General features: G+C 35.1%; 1 protein-coding gene across 1 annotated transcript in view; it reads right to left on the bottom strand.

The window, feature by feature from the left end:
* Positions 1–17406, bottom strand: part of Wdr44 (WD repeat domain 44) — a 100045-nt gene that overhangs the window by 27031 nt on the left and 55608 nt on the right. The window contains exons 9-12 of the mRNA XM_047536274.1: positions 13232–13338; positions 12357–12508; positions 10351–10489; positions 8460–8524 (exon numbers count right to left, since the gene is read on the bottom strand). Of these exons, the coding sequence (XP_047392230.1) occupies positions 8460–8524; positions 10351–10489; positions 12357–12508; positions 13232–13338 (463 nt within the window). The remainder of the gene's footprint in view (positions 1–8459; positions 8525–10350; positions 10490–12356; positions 12509–13231; positions 13339–17406) is intronic.

Here is a 17406-nt window from a genome sequence, read left to right as displayed (position 1 = left end):
TGGGAAATGAAGCCAGGTCCCTGCAAATGCTAGGCAAGAGTTCAACCATTGAGCTGCACCCCTAGCCCTTTTTAAAAATTATTATTTTAGATATACAAGACAGTAAAGTGTATTTTGACATGTCATATATACATGGAGTATAACTTCCCATTCTTGTGGTTGTACATGATGTTAAGTTACACTGGTTGTATATTCATACTGAACATAGGAAAGTTATGTCCAATTTATCCTACTGTCTTTCCTATGACCCCTAGCCCTCTTAAGAGTACTTTATCTGTAAATCAGAGTTCTTAATTAATGGTATCGGGGATACAGGTGTACTACTGAGTATTAGCCCTTTTTATTTTTTTTTAATTTTGAGACAGGTCTGGCTAAATCGTCAAGGCCTCCTGCCTCAGCCTCCTGAGTTACTGGAATTATAGGTATGTGCCACTGTGCAATGCTGTAAAATGGGAATTTTTCCTAGTACCAAGGCATTGCTTTATGAAATGCTGCACACCTACATTTCACAGATATTATCTCTCATACCCTTACAGATAAATCCCTTCATTCAAGTTCCAGATTCTAATAATCTATTCCCCCAAATTTTAAGTAGCTGTTAAATGCTATTAATACTCATATTGATATTTTACTACATAAGCACACTAAACCCAAATTTACCCAATAAAGCATTAATTTCTAGGTAAAAAGCATACTTAAAACTTTCACTGTTCAGAAGAAAATTTTATACAAAATATTCATATTTGCAATCTGGCCTAATTATGGATTCTTAGAAACCATGAGGTAAAAGTCTAAGCTGCAGCCAACTATAAAAATCTTCAATTTATTAGTCCACAGCATAACAGAGAGAACTAAGCATGCATCTCTTCCTTTCTCATATTTACTGAGCTACTTTAAAAAATCAACAGAAATGGAATAATAGAATTCTAGGCTTGGCACTATAAATAAGTGGTGAGTGATCGTGGATATATCACTGTCTGCTCAACTGTACAATAGGTACGTTTATATATTCTATTTTATACAGATAATGAGAAAATAAAGGAGTGAGTTTGTGTCAGGTGTGGTGGCACATGCCTGTAATCCCAGCGGCTCAGGAGGTTGAGGCAGGAGGATGGTGAGTTCAAAGCCAGCCTCAGCAAAAATGAGGTGCAAAGCAACTCAGTGAGACCCTGTCTCTACATAAAATACAAAATAGGGCTGGGCATGTGGCTCAGTGCTTAAGTGGTGACCCTGAGTTCAATCCTTGGCAGCCAAAGGAAAAAAAAAAAAGGAGAGAGTCAGTTTGTACTTCAAAGGAGATATCATATGGGGAAAAAAAATCTCACATACATCAGGAAAATAAACTCCATGTGCTCACCATGCTTCGCTGCACCTGGTGCTAAGTTAAAAGATAATTCCAAATACCAAACTCTAATGGCACATGAAGTAGAGATCTTTTTAAACTGTTCCCAAACAGAATGTAGAAATTCTAAATGAACCTTTTCTTGAAATGTAAGATAAAAGTTATTCAACTATTCCAGGAAAAAAAAAACAGTATTCCAGGAAGGATCCCAAATTTTTATGTCAAAATACATGACAGTCCCCATTTTAAAAGGCCTTCCATTCAGTAAAGATTGTAGTTACTTTGGTTTCGGGGGGGGGGCAGGAGTAGAAAGAAATAGTTAAGAATCTCTAGGTAAGATTGTTGAAATAAGCATAAAACAAGGTGGTACACATAGCCCCTCTTTTTAATAGTAACCAATGCTTAGAAATTTAAAGATAAATTAAACTATTAAGGGCAAACTCCTTTCTCTAAAGCAAACCAGTTAAAATTTCTACCATTACATTAGTCAGTGAAGGCTTTATGGAGGAAGTAGGCCACAAAAATTAGGCAAGGTTTGAACTGAAAGAATGAAGATCAAAGGCACCTAGATAGGGACAAGAATGGAAATAAAGGCACAGAGGCTGAAATTCAATGCTGGCAGTCCTATCTCAGTGAGCATGGAGTTCAATTCCAAAGATATGAAAATCTGTGAAGTACAGCTCTGTGGCTCAAATTAGCCACCAGCCTATACAGGGAGACAAATTGACAAGGAAGATATATAAGCAGTATCAATAAAAAAGTACATTTGTACTATCAGAACAAAGATAAGGAACAATTTTACATGCTGAATTAGGAAAAATACTAAGAGAAAGTAAGATATTTAAGCTGAATCTTTTTAAAGATTTTTTAAAAAATTTTCAATGGACCTTTATCTAAATTTATATGTGGTGCTAAAAATTGAGCCCAGGGCCTCACACATGCTAAGCAAGCCACTGAACCACAACCCTAGCCCTTGAGCTGAATCTTGAAGGATGAATACAGGTTTGCACTGTGAAGAAAGCGGGCAGAGAAGACAATCCAGGTGAAGCAAACAGTATACACAAAAACCATAAAAGAGTATTTAAGGATACAGGTCTAAACCCAGCATGGTAAGTACGCTGCACAGGTAGTAGGGAATTAGAAGTAAGTTCAAAAGGTAAGATGAGGCAATGTTAGGACAGACCTTATTCTGGAGGTAAAACAGAGCCCTCAGAAAAATATAAACCATAAAATGGCATTCATTATTATTTTAAATATATCTAACATGAATTTGAGGGAAGGAGATTTTTTTAAATCTAAGTTTATATTAGTAGTTTGGTACCTTGAATACCAATCTTTAAACATCAAAATTTTTCATTTGTCAACTCTAATGGAAGAAACTCTTGTTTCTTTTCATTTTTTGAAATCTACTCCTTTTATTTTCTAGGTCTTCTCATGGATAGCAAGAAATAGAGGAAGATTCAAGATGGTGGAATAGAAGACGACTACATTCCTACTTGTTCTGTGGCTAGGGATTCAAGCAGCTTCTCAGCAAGTTGGGTGAAAGGAATTTCACTAAAATTCCATAATGGATATTCAGAGTATCTTAGAGACTCAGAATTTGGGTATATTAAACAAAGAAGGAAGAGTACATTAGAGCCAAGCCATTCAGGTTGCTGGTTCACCAGAGGGGAGGGATAATACAGAGAAAAACACAATGGACAGATTGAATGAAAAAACCTGATATCAGCAAAGCCTGGCCAGGTGTAGTGGTGCACACCTGTAATTCCAGCAGCTCGGGAGGCCGAGGCAGGAGGATTGTGAGTTCAAAGCCAGCCTCAGCAACTTAGCAAGGCCCTAAGCAACTCAGTGAGACCCTGTCTCTAAATAAAACACAAAATAGGGCTGGGGATGTGGCTCAGTGATCAAGTGCCCTGAGTTCAATCCCCAGTACCAAAAAAAAAAAGGAAAAGAACAAGGCAACCTGAACTTGTACTGTACAACTGAGGTTGTACTGTGAACTGGTGTTTGAAAACTGCCCCATGTTTCCCATCTGGTCATGGAGCGCTGAGGCGGAGCCATCTTGAGGCAGCCACAATGCAGCTACTGCCATGGAGCCAGGAGGTCATAGCAAACACTGCACGTTGTCCCAGCAAGTACCTACCATGTGGTCGAGGGTGCATCTAGAAGAATGGGAATTAAACAGGCACAGAGAAGAATGTGCCCAGGGGATTCAATTCAGAAAAGCAAAGGGGAGCCTGACTTGCTTTCCCTTTGGGTTGGGCAGCTCACATGACCAGCTGAAGTGAGTAGAGAATCAAAACAAGTGGGTGTGAATGCTGTGGGCAGCAGAGTGTGTGGAGGATTGGCTCCCCTGCTCCATAAGTAACCTTCTTGGGAGGCTCCTGAGATACAGACTCCTGACAGAGATTGGCAACCACCAGGCCCTAGCAATGTGTTGATCTAATCTCTCCAGAGAAGGTGCCACCCAACAAAACCCATAAGGCTTAATTAGACCTAAACTCCAGCCAAAGAACCACCATTCATAGAACACTGAAGTAGCCCCTTCCTGAGACTGCATCCATCCAGTCTGTGCAGACAAAACTCCAACTGATAGTACTTCCCATTCCATACTACCTTATACCGGTGAGAAGGGAAGCTGAGATTTATTTCAACCAGCTTCAGTCTTAGGACACTCCAGCTTGGGGAGCAACACAAAAAGAGGAAGGGGTTCATAACCCTCAGCCCTTCCTTTCTCTCAGTACATTGCCTAAGAAGAAATGGGAAGAAAGACAGTTGGACATAGAGACTGACCATTCTTGTCGATTATCTTGACCACATCAGTGGAGACGATTCCTTCATTTTTTATTAAGAATATTTTTCTTGTGTTGTAGCTGTGGCTCAGTGGTAGAACACTTGCCAAGCATGTGTGAGGCATTGGGTTTGGTCCTCAGCACCACATAAAAATAAATAAAATAAAGGTATCATGTCCATCTACAACAACAAAAAATATTTTAAAAAGTTTTCTTTTCTTTCCTTTTTTTTTTTTTGTGGTACTGGGGATCAAACTCGGGGCCTTGTGTTTGCAAGGCAAGCACTCTACCAGCTGAGCTATCTCCCCAGCCCTCTTTTCTTTCCTTTTAAATTCTTGATGTGTTGACTGGTTCATGAGTTATGTATATATACATACATACATACATATTTGTCTCATTTTTTAAAGTGTAGTTTTCCTTGCCTTGCATTTTGAGGGTTAGTGTTTTTGGTTTGTATGTTTTGGTTTTATTTTATTATTTTCTCTTTCTCTCTTATCTTTTCCTCCTAATAGTCAAATTCTCCTATTCTCTCTTTCTACTTTTATGTTGTTTTTCAGATTTTTTCTTCTCCTTCCTTATAACCATCATCTGCTACATCTCTTTTCCATTCTTTGTTCACTTTTTAAAATTGTAAACATCTTTTCACCTTCCTAGCACATATTCTTTTCCCTTAATTAACTAATTTTGACCATATTTTAGTACTAATTGGTTTCTAAAACTCCTGCCCCCACCATTCATGCTGCTGTTATGGATGACATAGTTGACACCTACTGTTTGCTTTGATGCCAGTTCTAGTTTATGGTTACTTACTGTTTTTGCTGTTGGCAATTGCTGACCCCATCGTTTCTGGGTTTTGTGGTAATTAACCTTATAGATGTCATAGTAGGAACCAGGTATTTATTTTAATGCTGTATACTGCTTGCATTGGTTGTTACTATTGTTTGTCTCTCCATATTCTATTAGGTACTGGAAACTTACTGGGACACTACAAGTTCTCAAGGTAGAGACTCTGTTGCTGAACTAAACTCAACCAAAAGATAGTGCAACTTGTTCCACAAATTAACGACACTCAAACTTCAGCTATACTTTAATACAAAGAAGAGAAGAGACAAAAACCCAGACTAACACCCAGGCCCAAGTAGAAATGGCTAGGGGTGGGCCCTCAGGTCTCACTCATGGACATACATTGCTACAGCAAAAACAGAATTAACACAAAGGCTGTGGATACCAGGCTTACAAGGGGGTCTCAACCTAGATCACTCTAGAACACTTTGACAAGTGAAGAGTATACCCTAAAAAGAACCGTATGAGTGGAAGAGAAATGCCTCCTAACAGATGCATTAAATTCAACATAAGAATACAAGAAATATGAAAAAAATGTAATCTGACACTTAAAGTTCATTATTCACCAGCAACTGATCCCCAAAGATACTGAAGTGGATGAAGTATCAGGTAAAGAATTCAAAAGAATGATTATAAAGATGATCAAAGAATTCCAAGAGAACACAGGAAGACAACTGAATGAATTAAGGAAGTCAATATAGGATATGAATGAGAAATTCAGTAAGACAGAGATATTGAAAAAGAATAAAACAGAAATATTGGAAATGAAAGTCACAGTAAATCAAATAAAATGTTAAGTTGAAAGTATCTCTAATAGAGTAGGCCATGCTGAAGATAGGATCTCAGAGCTGGAAGACAATGTCACCAGCCTTGGACACTCAGAGAGCATTAAAGAAAAGAAAATAAGTAACCATTATACAAGAACTTTGGGACAACAAACAGACCAAATTTAAGAATCATTGGAATTGAGGATGGTTGAGAGATGCAGGCTAATGGAATGGATTAACTCTTCAGGGAATAATAACAGAAAATTTTCTAAACCTTGAGAATGAGATGGATATCAAGATACAGGAGCCATTTAGAACTCCAAATAGACAAGATCAAAAAGAACCTCTCTACAAAATGTTATAATTAAAATGCCTCAAATACAGAACAAGGATAGAATTTTAAAAGCCTCAAGAGAAAAATGTCAGATCACATTTAGAGGCAAGCTAATCACAAGAATTTCCAATTTCCCAGCATAAACTCTAAAAGCCAGGAGGCCTTATAATGATGTCTTCTATGTTCTGAAAAAAAGAAACTGTCAGCCAAGTCTGCTATATCCAGCAAAGCTATCCTTCAAAATTGAAAAAAATAAAAACCTTCCATGATAAGTAGACACTAAAAGAATTCACGACTACTATACCATCACTAAAGAACTAACTTAAAGAAATACTCCATACAGAAATAAAAACAAAACTTTAGAACTTACAAAAGAACAAATCTCATTTGAAAAGTAGCTAAGAAAATGAGAAACAGGGCCAAATTAAACACTATAAATAAATCAAAATAGTAGGAATTAATAAACATCTCTCTGTAATAACACTGAATGTAAATGGAATCAACTCTCCAATTAAAAGGCACAGGCTTGCAGAATGGATTAAAAAGCAAGACCCAACTACAAGTTGTTTGCAAAAGATGCACCTTACAGGCAAAGATAGCCACAGGCTGAAAATCGAAGGACAGAAATTGATATACCATGCGAATGGAGCCTGAAAACAAGGAGTAGCTACTCTCATATTTGACAAAGTAGTTTTCAAACCAAAATTAATCAGGAGACAAAGAAGTTCACTTCATACTGGTAAAGCAAATAATCCAAAAAGAAGATATAATAATAATAATAATAATAATAAATATTTATTCCTAAATGTGTATATAACTAATTTACATAAAGGAGACACTACTCAAATTTAAACCTCAGAAAGACACCAGTAAAATAATACTAGGTGATTTCAACACACCTCTCTCACCATTAGATAGGTCACCCAGACATAAACTCAGTAAAAACTATTTGGACCTGAAAATTACTATAAATCCAATGGACTTAACAGATATCTATACACTATTTCATTTGACAACAGCTGAACACACTTTCTTCTCTGTGGCTCATGGAATCTTCTCCAAAAAAGACTATTTTAGGCTGCAAAGCAACTCTTAGCAAATAAAAAAAACTGATATAATTCCTTCTTGTATCTTATTGGGTCATAATGGAATGAAATTTGAAATCAACACAATAAAATACTAAAGAAACTATACAAACACATGGAGATTGAAGAATACATTTTTTTTTGTGGTACTGGGGATAAACTCGGGGCCTTGTGCTTGCGAGGCAAGCACTCTACCAGCTGAGCTATCCCCCCAGCCCCTGAAGAATACATTTCTGAAGGATGAATGGGTGACAGAAGAAATCAAGGGAGAAATTTAAAAATTTCCTAGAATCAAATGAGAATAGTGATACGATATACTAAAACCTCTGGGACACTGGGAAGGCAGTTCTAAAAGGGAAGTTTATAGGTATGAGTGCCTACATAATTACTCTAACCACTATGGAAATCTGAATGGAGGTTGCTCAAAAGACTAGGCATGGAACCACCATATGACCCACCTACACCATTTCTTGGTATTCATGAAGAATTAGTCATCATATTACTGTGATACATGCATACCCATGTTTTTAGCAGCACAATTCACAAAAACCAATATATGGAACAACTCTAGGTGTCCATTAACAGATGAAGGGATAAAGAAAATGTGGTATCTACACAAAATGGAGTTTTTATTCACTCAAAGAAAAATTGACTTGGGTCATTTGGAGGAAAATGAATGGAACTAGAGACCATTAAGCAAAATAAGCCAAACTCAGAATGTCAAGAGTCATATATTTTCTTTCATATGTAGAACCTAGAGAGAAAAAAGGAAAAGAAAGGTGGGGGAAGATATCATGAAAATCAAAGGGAGATGAGTAGAGGAAAGGAAACAGTGGGTGGGAGATGGGGAGGGAAAGGGGAAGTGCTGGGGAATGATATTAACCAAATTATATTGTTACAGTGTATGCATGTATGAATATGTAACCATAAATTCTGTCATTATGTACAACTCTAATGTACCGATTAAAAATGTGGAAAAATAATAAAATAAAGCTGGTTCAAAATTTAAAAAAAAGAGAAAGAAGATATGAAAATACAAAAATTTCCCAACTGGAACAACTGTTCTCAAACAATTAAGAATTAAGGACACTTACTAATGGATAGGGTATGAATGTATTTACCTAAGCAACAGATTTTTTAGACTATCTTCAAGAATGAGAAAATCTTGCTATAAATGCTATATCATACTTTTAATTAAGTGCCTTCAAACAACTATAATTTTTGATTAACAAAAGGTAATTTATGGCAAACAAATCATAGAATTTCACAATAGTAACCATAAAACAATGAACATACCCCTGTATCTGTATCAGATTTTGATGAATTTAGACTTTCCTGAGAAGGTGACGGGGACACACGTCCTAAAAACAGCATAATAATTGTAAAAAGGCATATATGTACACATACCCACTCAAACAAAAAATAATCATAAATAATAACAATAATGCCTAATAATCATAGGATATAATATTCTGGAAAAATATACTTTTAAACAAGTAAAGTATTACCTTATAAGCACCAAAATCAAAATATATATGTATGTGTTTGTGCGTGTGCGTGTGTGTGCGTGTGTGTGTGTGTGTGTGTGTGTGTGTATATATATATATATATATATATATATATATATATATATAAATGATATTTTCTTTTTGGTAGTGGGAATTGAACCCAGGGGCACTTTACTACTGAGGTACATCCCCAGCCCTTTTTATTTTCAGACAGGATCTAATTTGCTGAGGCTGGCCTGGAATTTGCAATCCTCCTGCATTACAGGTATGTGCCACCATGCCCAACTTACCATTTTTAATAAAATTTTTATAAACTGGCTTAACTATTCCCTATTAGTAAATAAATATTGCTAAATACTCAGTATTCATAGTGAATACATTCTTATTAATTATGACAAATAGCAGGAGGAACAAGAAAGGGGCAAGTCAAGACTATAGCTAGGTCTTAAGTGCTACTGAAATAGTCTTTTTGCTCTAGGAAGGGCAATTAAAGAAATGATAAACAGCTAAGGTTAAAAAAAACTCCCTCATTATACTGTAAAAACAGTTTAATTTCTTGTCAAACTCATCATTGCTTTCAATTATATATTACAACATAATGCAAGTAAATTTATAGGGTTTTCTAAAAATCATGAGTCCTAGTTTGCCAGTTCAGTGAATCTCTCTAGACTTCTATGTTCCTCAAATTGGTGCTTTGAATATACTCTATATTCTCACCAATGGCCACCTCTATTCCTCTTTCCCTATTCTTTTTTTTTTTTTTTGGGGCTGGGGATTGAACCCAGGGACTTGTGCTTGATAGGCAAGCACTCTATGCACCAAGTTATATCCCCAGTCCCCTTTCCCTATTCTTAACTTCTTGTTTTCAGCCTTGGATGATTGGGAGGGGGAGGTTTATGGAGAATATTTATTATGCTGTTAAGTAATTATAAGAAAAGAATCCCACAAATGAAAAAACCCCTATTTACATCAATTTTACATTTGCTGATAACTTACAAGGCAAACATTTTTACATAGGTGAATATCTATTTATAAACATAGGTGTTCATATACATTGTATTCTGAGGGCTCTCTTTCCACTCAACATTTTTTTCACATACTCCTTGATATACTGACAATTTGGACTTACTTTTCATGGTTTATTTCCTTAATCATTCTTTACATTTTAGGTATACATATTACATTCATTCTTTTTCTAGTTTAATGAGATCTTTCCTTTTAATCTAGGATAGAACTGAAGGTTGCCAGGCGAAACCAAATAATTTTGTTCTCAATGGTTGATGAAATTAACTATGTACTATGCTTGAAAAAGGATAAATCAAAAAAGCTTTGTGATAGTTACTTTCATTTGGGTTTAGTTGCTGAATTGTTTATTTTTAAGTGACCAAATGACAGACAGCTAAGGAGGGCATTATAAGTTGAATAGTCCTTAATCAGATTCTGGAGTTTTTCGAATTTTGGAATATTCACATACACTTCATCAGTTTAGCATCCCCAATCTAAAAATCTGAAACCTGAAATGCTCTAAAATTAAAAATTTGTTGAGCATGATGCCAGTGTTCAATAAGTATACAGAGCATTCTGAATTTTAGAGTTTAGGATTAGGGATGCTCAACCTGTACTGTACCTAAAATGCGAAAATTCCAGATTTCTGTAATTTTTAAATAAATGAAAAATACCTTCAGTATTATATTTCATTCGCATATTGTTGAAATAATCAAAAGCATTTTTTAAAGCCCATATTCTCACTACATTGTCTTGTCCAGCTGAGGCAAGTAACCGGCCACAGTGAGAAAATTTCATAGTCCAAACAGCTCCCTATGAAAATAAAAGAAGGTTCAAAGTTGTTATTTTTAAAGTTTAGACAGGCAACTTTAAGTCAAAGTTTAAAATTATGCCAAATTATACATATTAAGATAATGTTCATGGGCTGGGGATGTAGCTCAGTGGTAGAGAGCTTGCCTAGCATGTGTGAGGCACTGGGTGCAATTCTCAGCACCACATAAAAATAAATGAATAAAATAAAGGTGTTATGTCCATCTTAAACTGAAAATATTAAAAAATTGCTCACATTACTAAGGACCTTTATGGTCAAAAATCCAATGGTGTTATAATACCCCAAAAGGAGACACTGAGAGGAAAGGCAGGATATGATAGTTGTAGTTTGCCATAATTTACAAGTTCAGGACCCCAAACCAATGTCTACATATTAATGAAAATAAGCATTCTGAGGTAGCCAGATATCTTAATTAGAAAGTCTAAGTCCTAGTTTGGGATCTTAGTTGCCTAGCTGAACATGAAGTGGGAAGAGAGAGCTCTCTCTTCCAGACAGCATCCCTAACCAGGGCTGAGGAAAAATAAAGCCCATAAAGCCCATCTTGGCTATGAACCTCACGGCATTAGGTATTTAGGAAGAAATATAGGAATAGTGTGGTCTCATCCTGCTTTTCTCCCTAGAAACAAGGTTCTGTAACATATGGGGGAGTGGATGAAGAATACAAATCCTTAAATTGGAAAAGTCAAATCCTATGACAACAAATACTATAACACACCATCTACATGTATCCAAAAAATTACTCAAGTTAGAAGCAACAGCTCATTTACTGCAATAACATTCATTTCTACAAAGTTTATATGCAATAAAAACTTTGTCATTTGGAGTCTACTACAAAGGGATTTCACTTAAAATAACAAATAACAAGGAAGTAAAAATAGTACAAGAAAATTCATCAGATTCCTTAGTGAAGGTACTTTAATCAACTCAAAAATCTTATGTGTAGATTATAAGCACCTAAATTTAAGTTCCAATCTGGCTGCCATCTGTTGTTTATGGTTGCTTCCTTCTATTTAAGCCAACATTTAGACTTAAAATCTAAATAGATTCCCTGATCAAGAACACAGCATCACCGGGCATGGCTGTGCAGACCTGTAATCCCAGTGGCTCAGGAGGCTGAGGCAGGAGGATCTCGAGTTCAAAGCCAGCCTCAGCAAAAGTGAGATGCTAAGCAACTCGGGGAGAGCATGTCTCTAAATAAAAATACAAAATAGGGATGGGGATGTGGCTCAGTGGTCAACTGTCCCCAAGTTCAATCCCCGGTATCCCCCCCACCTGAAAAAAAAAAAAAAAAGAACACAACATCACTTATTCATCTCTGAGTTCTATTGCTGTCTTCCTTTTGTGTTCCTACATTTCCAAAGGATAACTGTAATGCTACCGATGTACTTTCATCTATATTGATATACTTGAATTCTGATGTAAGAATATAAACTTCTACTTTCTTCCTTGTTTTAGCTGAGTGTCTCACTTTAAAATACATATTGGGTCTGAAATATTTGTTAAAAATATTTAAAATATACTGGAAAATATCTTAAACATTTTTCATAGTGACAGATCACACTCTAATTTAACTGCTTTAATATTTGATACTTTGGCATGGTTTTATTAATGACAGAAGCTTAGAGTTTACATATTCAATACTTCACTCCTTGATCTATAATTCAGAGACAGATTCTGCATCACCTATTCATTAAATCATAGTAATATAAATGTACTTTTCTTGAGTCAGGCTAGCAAAAGTATGTGTGTGTGCATGTGTATAAATAACTAGAGATCAGTTTTATAAAAGTGAAAGTGTTTCTCTTAACAAAAACAGTATCAATCCTGAAAAATGAAAAGGTTGGTTACCATATGTTCTCCACTAAGATCTTGCACCACTTTGATCTGATCAAAATCATAAGGTCCTTTGAAACCATGTGCCGCTTTGAATTTAACTGGTCTTGTATATGGCATCCCTTCATCATCACTTGATGAAGGATCATCTTGATCAGTATGAAACACTGAAGAGAAAAGCAACAGAAATCATTGCCAGTTAATATACATATCTACTTTCATATTTTCCTATCTACTGTTTATAAAGAAAATTCGTTAGAGAAGAAAAATTTAGCTATTACTATATAACGTTGGTTAAGAACATGGAATCTTAGTGCCAAGTTACCCGAGTTCAATTCGATTCTGTGGTTTATTGTCTATGTGACCTTTCTATACCTCTCACTTTTCTCAACTATGAAATGGGAATAATGATGGTATTTATCTCATAGGGTTTTTATGTGATTAAATGGATTAATACAGATAAAAGTGCTTAGAAAATTGGCACAGAATAATTACAATATAAGTGTTTATTAAATAAAACAAATGAATGCAATAATGGCAAAGGCACAGGAGCTTAAGATCTGTGCAAATTTAGAAAATGTACCAAATTTTGAAAATATTTATAAAAACTAAATAGCCTCACAAAATTAATTTACAACTGATTATTGAATAATCAACCTGTCCAGGTTGTCATAATCACCAAATATAGACATAATAATTGCATAAATTCATTTACCTTTGCACTTACAAAATTAAGTGATATAGTAACTTATGATTTACTGAAATATTAAGATATTAGCAGTAAAGGTTTATTACATTCAATAAAATAGTGTTTCTTATAAACTGTAGGCTAAATTTAGATAGTTACCAATTTACTGAACATTCAGTTGAAATAGTCTTATATTACTTACCTTCATCTCTTACACTTTTAACTTTATTTATAGCACGTTCACCATACTCCTCAGCAAGATGCTTTGCTCTCTTTACTGATTTTCCAAGGAACTTCTTTAGTTGAGTCCTTAACAAAAATATAAAAATATTTTATTAACTAATTGTTAAAGTTTAACAATTCACAGATAAACACATTAGCTGTGACTGATAAAGTATATTACTTTGAAATGAATTTTTCATTTTTATTTCACATAAATAGCAGGTATTTGAGTTCCCATGTTCCTTCAAATAATTATATTCTAGTGAGTATGTTACCAAGGAAATACAGGCAATTTCTCCCAATTTATAGTATCATATTATTCAAAGGCATCAGCTTTCTATGGTGAATAATTAGCAGGGGTTGGATGGGGAAGGGAGTACTTAAAATCAAGATACTTGTGCCCCATACCCAGATAATCTAATCTGGAATCTGGGGTGAAGCCATGGATATGCAGTGAGAATCACTTTGAGAATATGGCTTTAAAGAGTAGTCCTTAAAAATATTTTACCAACAAAAAGAAAGGGTAAGGAGTTATTTACTTACAAAATAGAATGCTTTAGTAGCCTAAGGTGGTCCTTTGCCCAATCTCTTTCAATCTAGGTGTGTGCATATAATAAAATCAGACCAAGATTTCCTAGTAGGTACTCCCAAACACAATGTTAACACAAGTATGTATTAGTTTCAAATTTCATGTGTTAAGAAACAAATCACATTACATAATATTTAAAACAAAAATAATTTACAAATCAAGGGTAATTTTTACCAATCCATTGATCCTTAGGATGTTAATGATACTATTTTTTAAAGTAGTTAACTTTTTGTAGAAACTAAAGAGAAAAAAGGGGAAAAAGCGATCTTACAAAAACAGAGGGGAGATCAGTACATTAGAAAGGAGGAACCTAGGGGAAGGAAGGAGGGAGGGGGAAAGGGGGAGAAGTGGGAAATGAAGTTGACCAAATTATACTATATTCATATATGAATATACTACAATGCATTCCAACTCTATATACAACTATAATGTATCAATTAAAAACAAATGAGTAAGCCAGGTGTGGTGATGTGCACCTATAATCCCAGCAGCTTGGGAGGAGGACCTCAAGTTCAAAACCAGCCTTCGCAGTTTAGTGAGGCCCTAAGCAACTTAGTGAGAACCTGTCCAAAATAAGTAAGTAAGTAAGTAAAAAGGGCTGGGGGTATGGCTCAGTGTTTAAGTGCCCTTGCATTCAATCCATGGTATCAAAAAAAAAGTAAATAGAAGGAAGTCCAGTAGAATACAGGGAGGGGAAGTACTGGGGATTGAAACAGAAAAACTATGTAATATGCATTTATGAATATGTCAAAATGAACCATATTTTTATATATAACTATAATGCATTAAAATTTCAAAAATTAAATGAAAAAGTTGATAACTCATACACACAAGATGTTTAATCCTATGAAAAACAAAAGGAGATGAGTAGAATAGAGGAAAGGGAGCAGGGGAGGCGGGGGTGGGGAGAGGGGAAATACTGGGGAAAGATATTGGTCAGACTATATTGTTATATTATGTACATGTACAATTATGTGACGACGAATTCCACCATTATATACAACTATAATTGTACCAATAAAAATGTGGGAAAAGAAGTATAGCATATACAATTATGTATAGTACATAAGACTTTAAATAAAGATAATAAATACCTACATTTTACTGGTTTTAAAAAAGATATGTTCATTGTCATACTGTTTAGAATAGATAATATACAGAAATAAATTTTAATCAACATAGGAATAGATTATATAAGTGCTTGTATGGAGTACAATAAAATCAATGAAGCAAACATCAGTTCATTCATTCATTCACTCATTAATTCTTTCTTTTTTTTCCTTCTCTTTTTTTGATTCCAGGGATGCTTAACCGTTCACTGAGCCACATCCCCAGTCCACTTAATTTTTAATTTTTTTTTAAATTTTGAGACAGGGTCTCATTAAGTTGCTGAGGCTAGTTTTGAACTTGTGATCCTCCTGCCTCAGCCTCTGGAGTCACTGGGATTATAGTTGTATACCCCCTTGCCCAGTGCCCAAACTTCAGTTCTTTAAATGTTCCAAGTTCCCAGTCACCTCAAAGCCTCTGCACTTGTTGTTTCAACCTAGCATAGTCTTCCCCTGGCTAATTCCCATTCATTCACCTTTTAGGGCTCAGATCAAATAATTCTCTCTCAAAAGAACCTTCCTTGACTTTAGGACCAGTTTTCCTATTACATACTCTAACAGTATACCCGCAAACTGCAGTTTTCTAACAATCAGTACATATCTAGTGAGATTTGTCTGTGTAATTTCACATTTACATCTGCCTCTCCCATTTAACTTGAAGGTCTATGAAGATGGAGACTGATCGTCTTCTTAACTGATGTATACCCAGCACCTAACTACCATGTCTGGCTCATAGAAAGAGTGCAATATATTTATTATTGGTATTGATAGAGATGTTTATAATATATTAGATTTTTTAAAAAAGCAAGCTGATAAACTATTAGGCACAGTACAAATCTCAATATTGTGAGAAAAAAATTTCTATGGAGAATATACCAAACTATTAAATTGATTATTTCTGGGGGTGAGATTATAAGAAATTTTCATTTTCTATTTTATGCATTTCTATTATTACTTTTTTAAAAATTCATTTTTAATGTAAACAAATGGGATACATCTTGTTTCTCTGTTTGTACATGAAGTAGAGGCATACCATTTGTGTAATCATACATTTACCTAGGGTAATAGTTTTTGATTCATTATTTTTTTCTCCCCCCCACCCCTCTTATCCCTCTATAGAGTCCCTCCTTCCTCCATTCTTGCCCCCTTCCCACACCTTATGTGTCATCATCTGCTTATCAGTGAGATCATTCGTCCTTTGGTTTTTTGAGATTGGCTTATCTCACTTAGCATGATATTCTCCAACTGCATCTATTTGCCTGCAAATGCCATAATTTTATTCTTCTTTATGGTTGAGTAATATTCCATGGTGTGTGTGTGTGTGTGTGTGTGTGTGTGTGTGTGTGTATATATATATATATATACATATACATGTGTATATATATATATACATGTATATATATATATATATATACATGTGTGTGTATATATACACACACACACACACACACACACACACACACACACACCAGAGTTTCTTTATCCATCCATCAATTGAGGGGCATCTAGGTTGGTTCCACAATCTGGTATTGTGAATTGAGCAGCTACAAACACTGTTGTGGCTATATCTCTGTAGTATGCTGATTTTAAGTCCTTTGGGTATAGGCTGAGTAGTGGGATATCTATTATTACTTTTGATAATCAGAAAAAACAGAAGACAAACCATTTCTAAAACCAATATAAAATCTCCACCACCTGTAATCCTAAAGTTATATTTTCTGGATAACAATAGGTTTACTACTTTAAAAGAAAACATTTTAACCATTTCAGATGAGAATATTTCTAAAATATGTACTTTCATGAATTCTTAAATGGTATTTAATGTTCAGTCAAGTTTGTTCCTTTCTTTTTTTTTTTTGGTACTTGGAATTGAACCCAGGGGTGTTTAAACACTGAGCCACATCCCTAGCCATTTTGTATATTTTATTTTGAGACACGGTCTTGCTGAATTGTTTAGGGACTCGCTAAGTTGTTGAGACTGGCTTTGAACTCAGGATCTTCTTGCCTCAGTTTCCCGAGCCACAAGGATTAAGGCGTGCACCACCACACCTGGCTCTTTCCTTGATGTATAGTGCCACTGTTACCATTTTTTTTGTTCTTTAATATATAGAGAGCCTTGACAAGGGATTATAGTTCAACCATACTATTTGTTTCCTCTTGGACTTCAATGCCAATGGACAGTGTTAAGGGAAGCCAGAACTGGACCAATCTCTTCTGGTTATCAGCTGCCTCATCAGTTTTACCCAGCATTCAGTGCAAATATTACCACATTTTATGTGTGTTGTGGCATGAGAAGATGTTGGAAAGTACTGCTTTAAGGACAGTTGTCCTATGTATGAGTCCTTTTGTAAGTTTTCTTATCACTGTCTTGCAATCAGATTACCTGATATTCTTATGTGTCAACTTACATGTTGTCAGGGTTTTACTGTTTTCATTTTGCTGTGAGCTCAGATACTAAAT

This window comes from Sciurus carolinensis, chromosome X, assembly GCF_902686445.1.
Source record: "Sciurus carolinensis chromosome X, mSciCar1.2, whole genome shotgun sequence".
Classification (NCBI taxonomy): Eukaryota; Metazoa; Chordata; class Mammalia; order Rodentia; family Sciuridae; genus Sciurus; species Sciurus carolinensis.
Note: the sequence above shows the minus strand (reverse complement) of the source record. Positions and strands in the feature narration are given on the sequence as shown.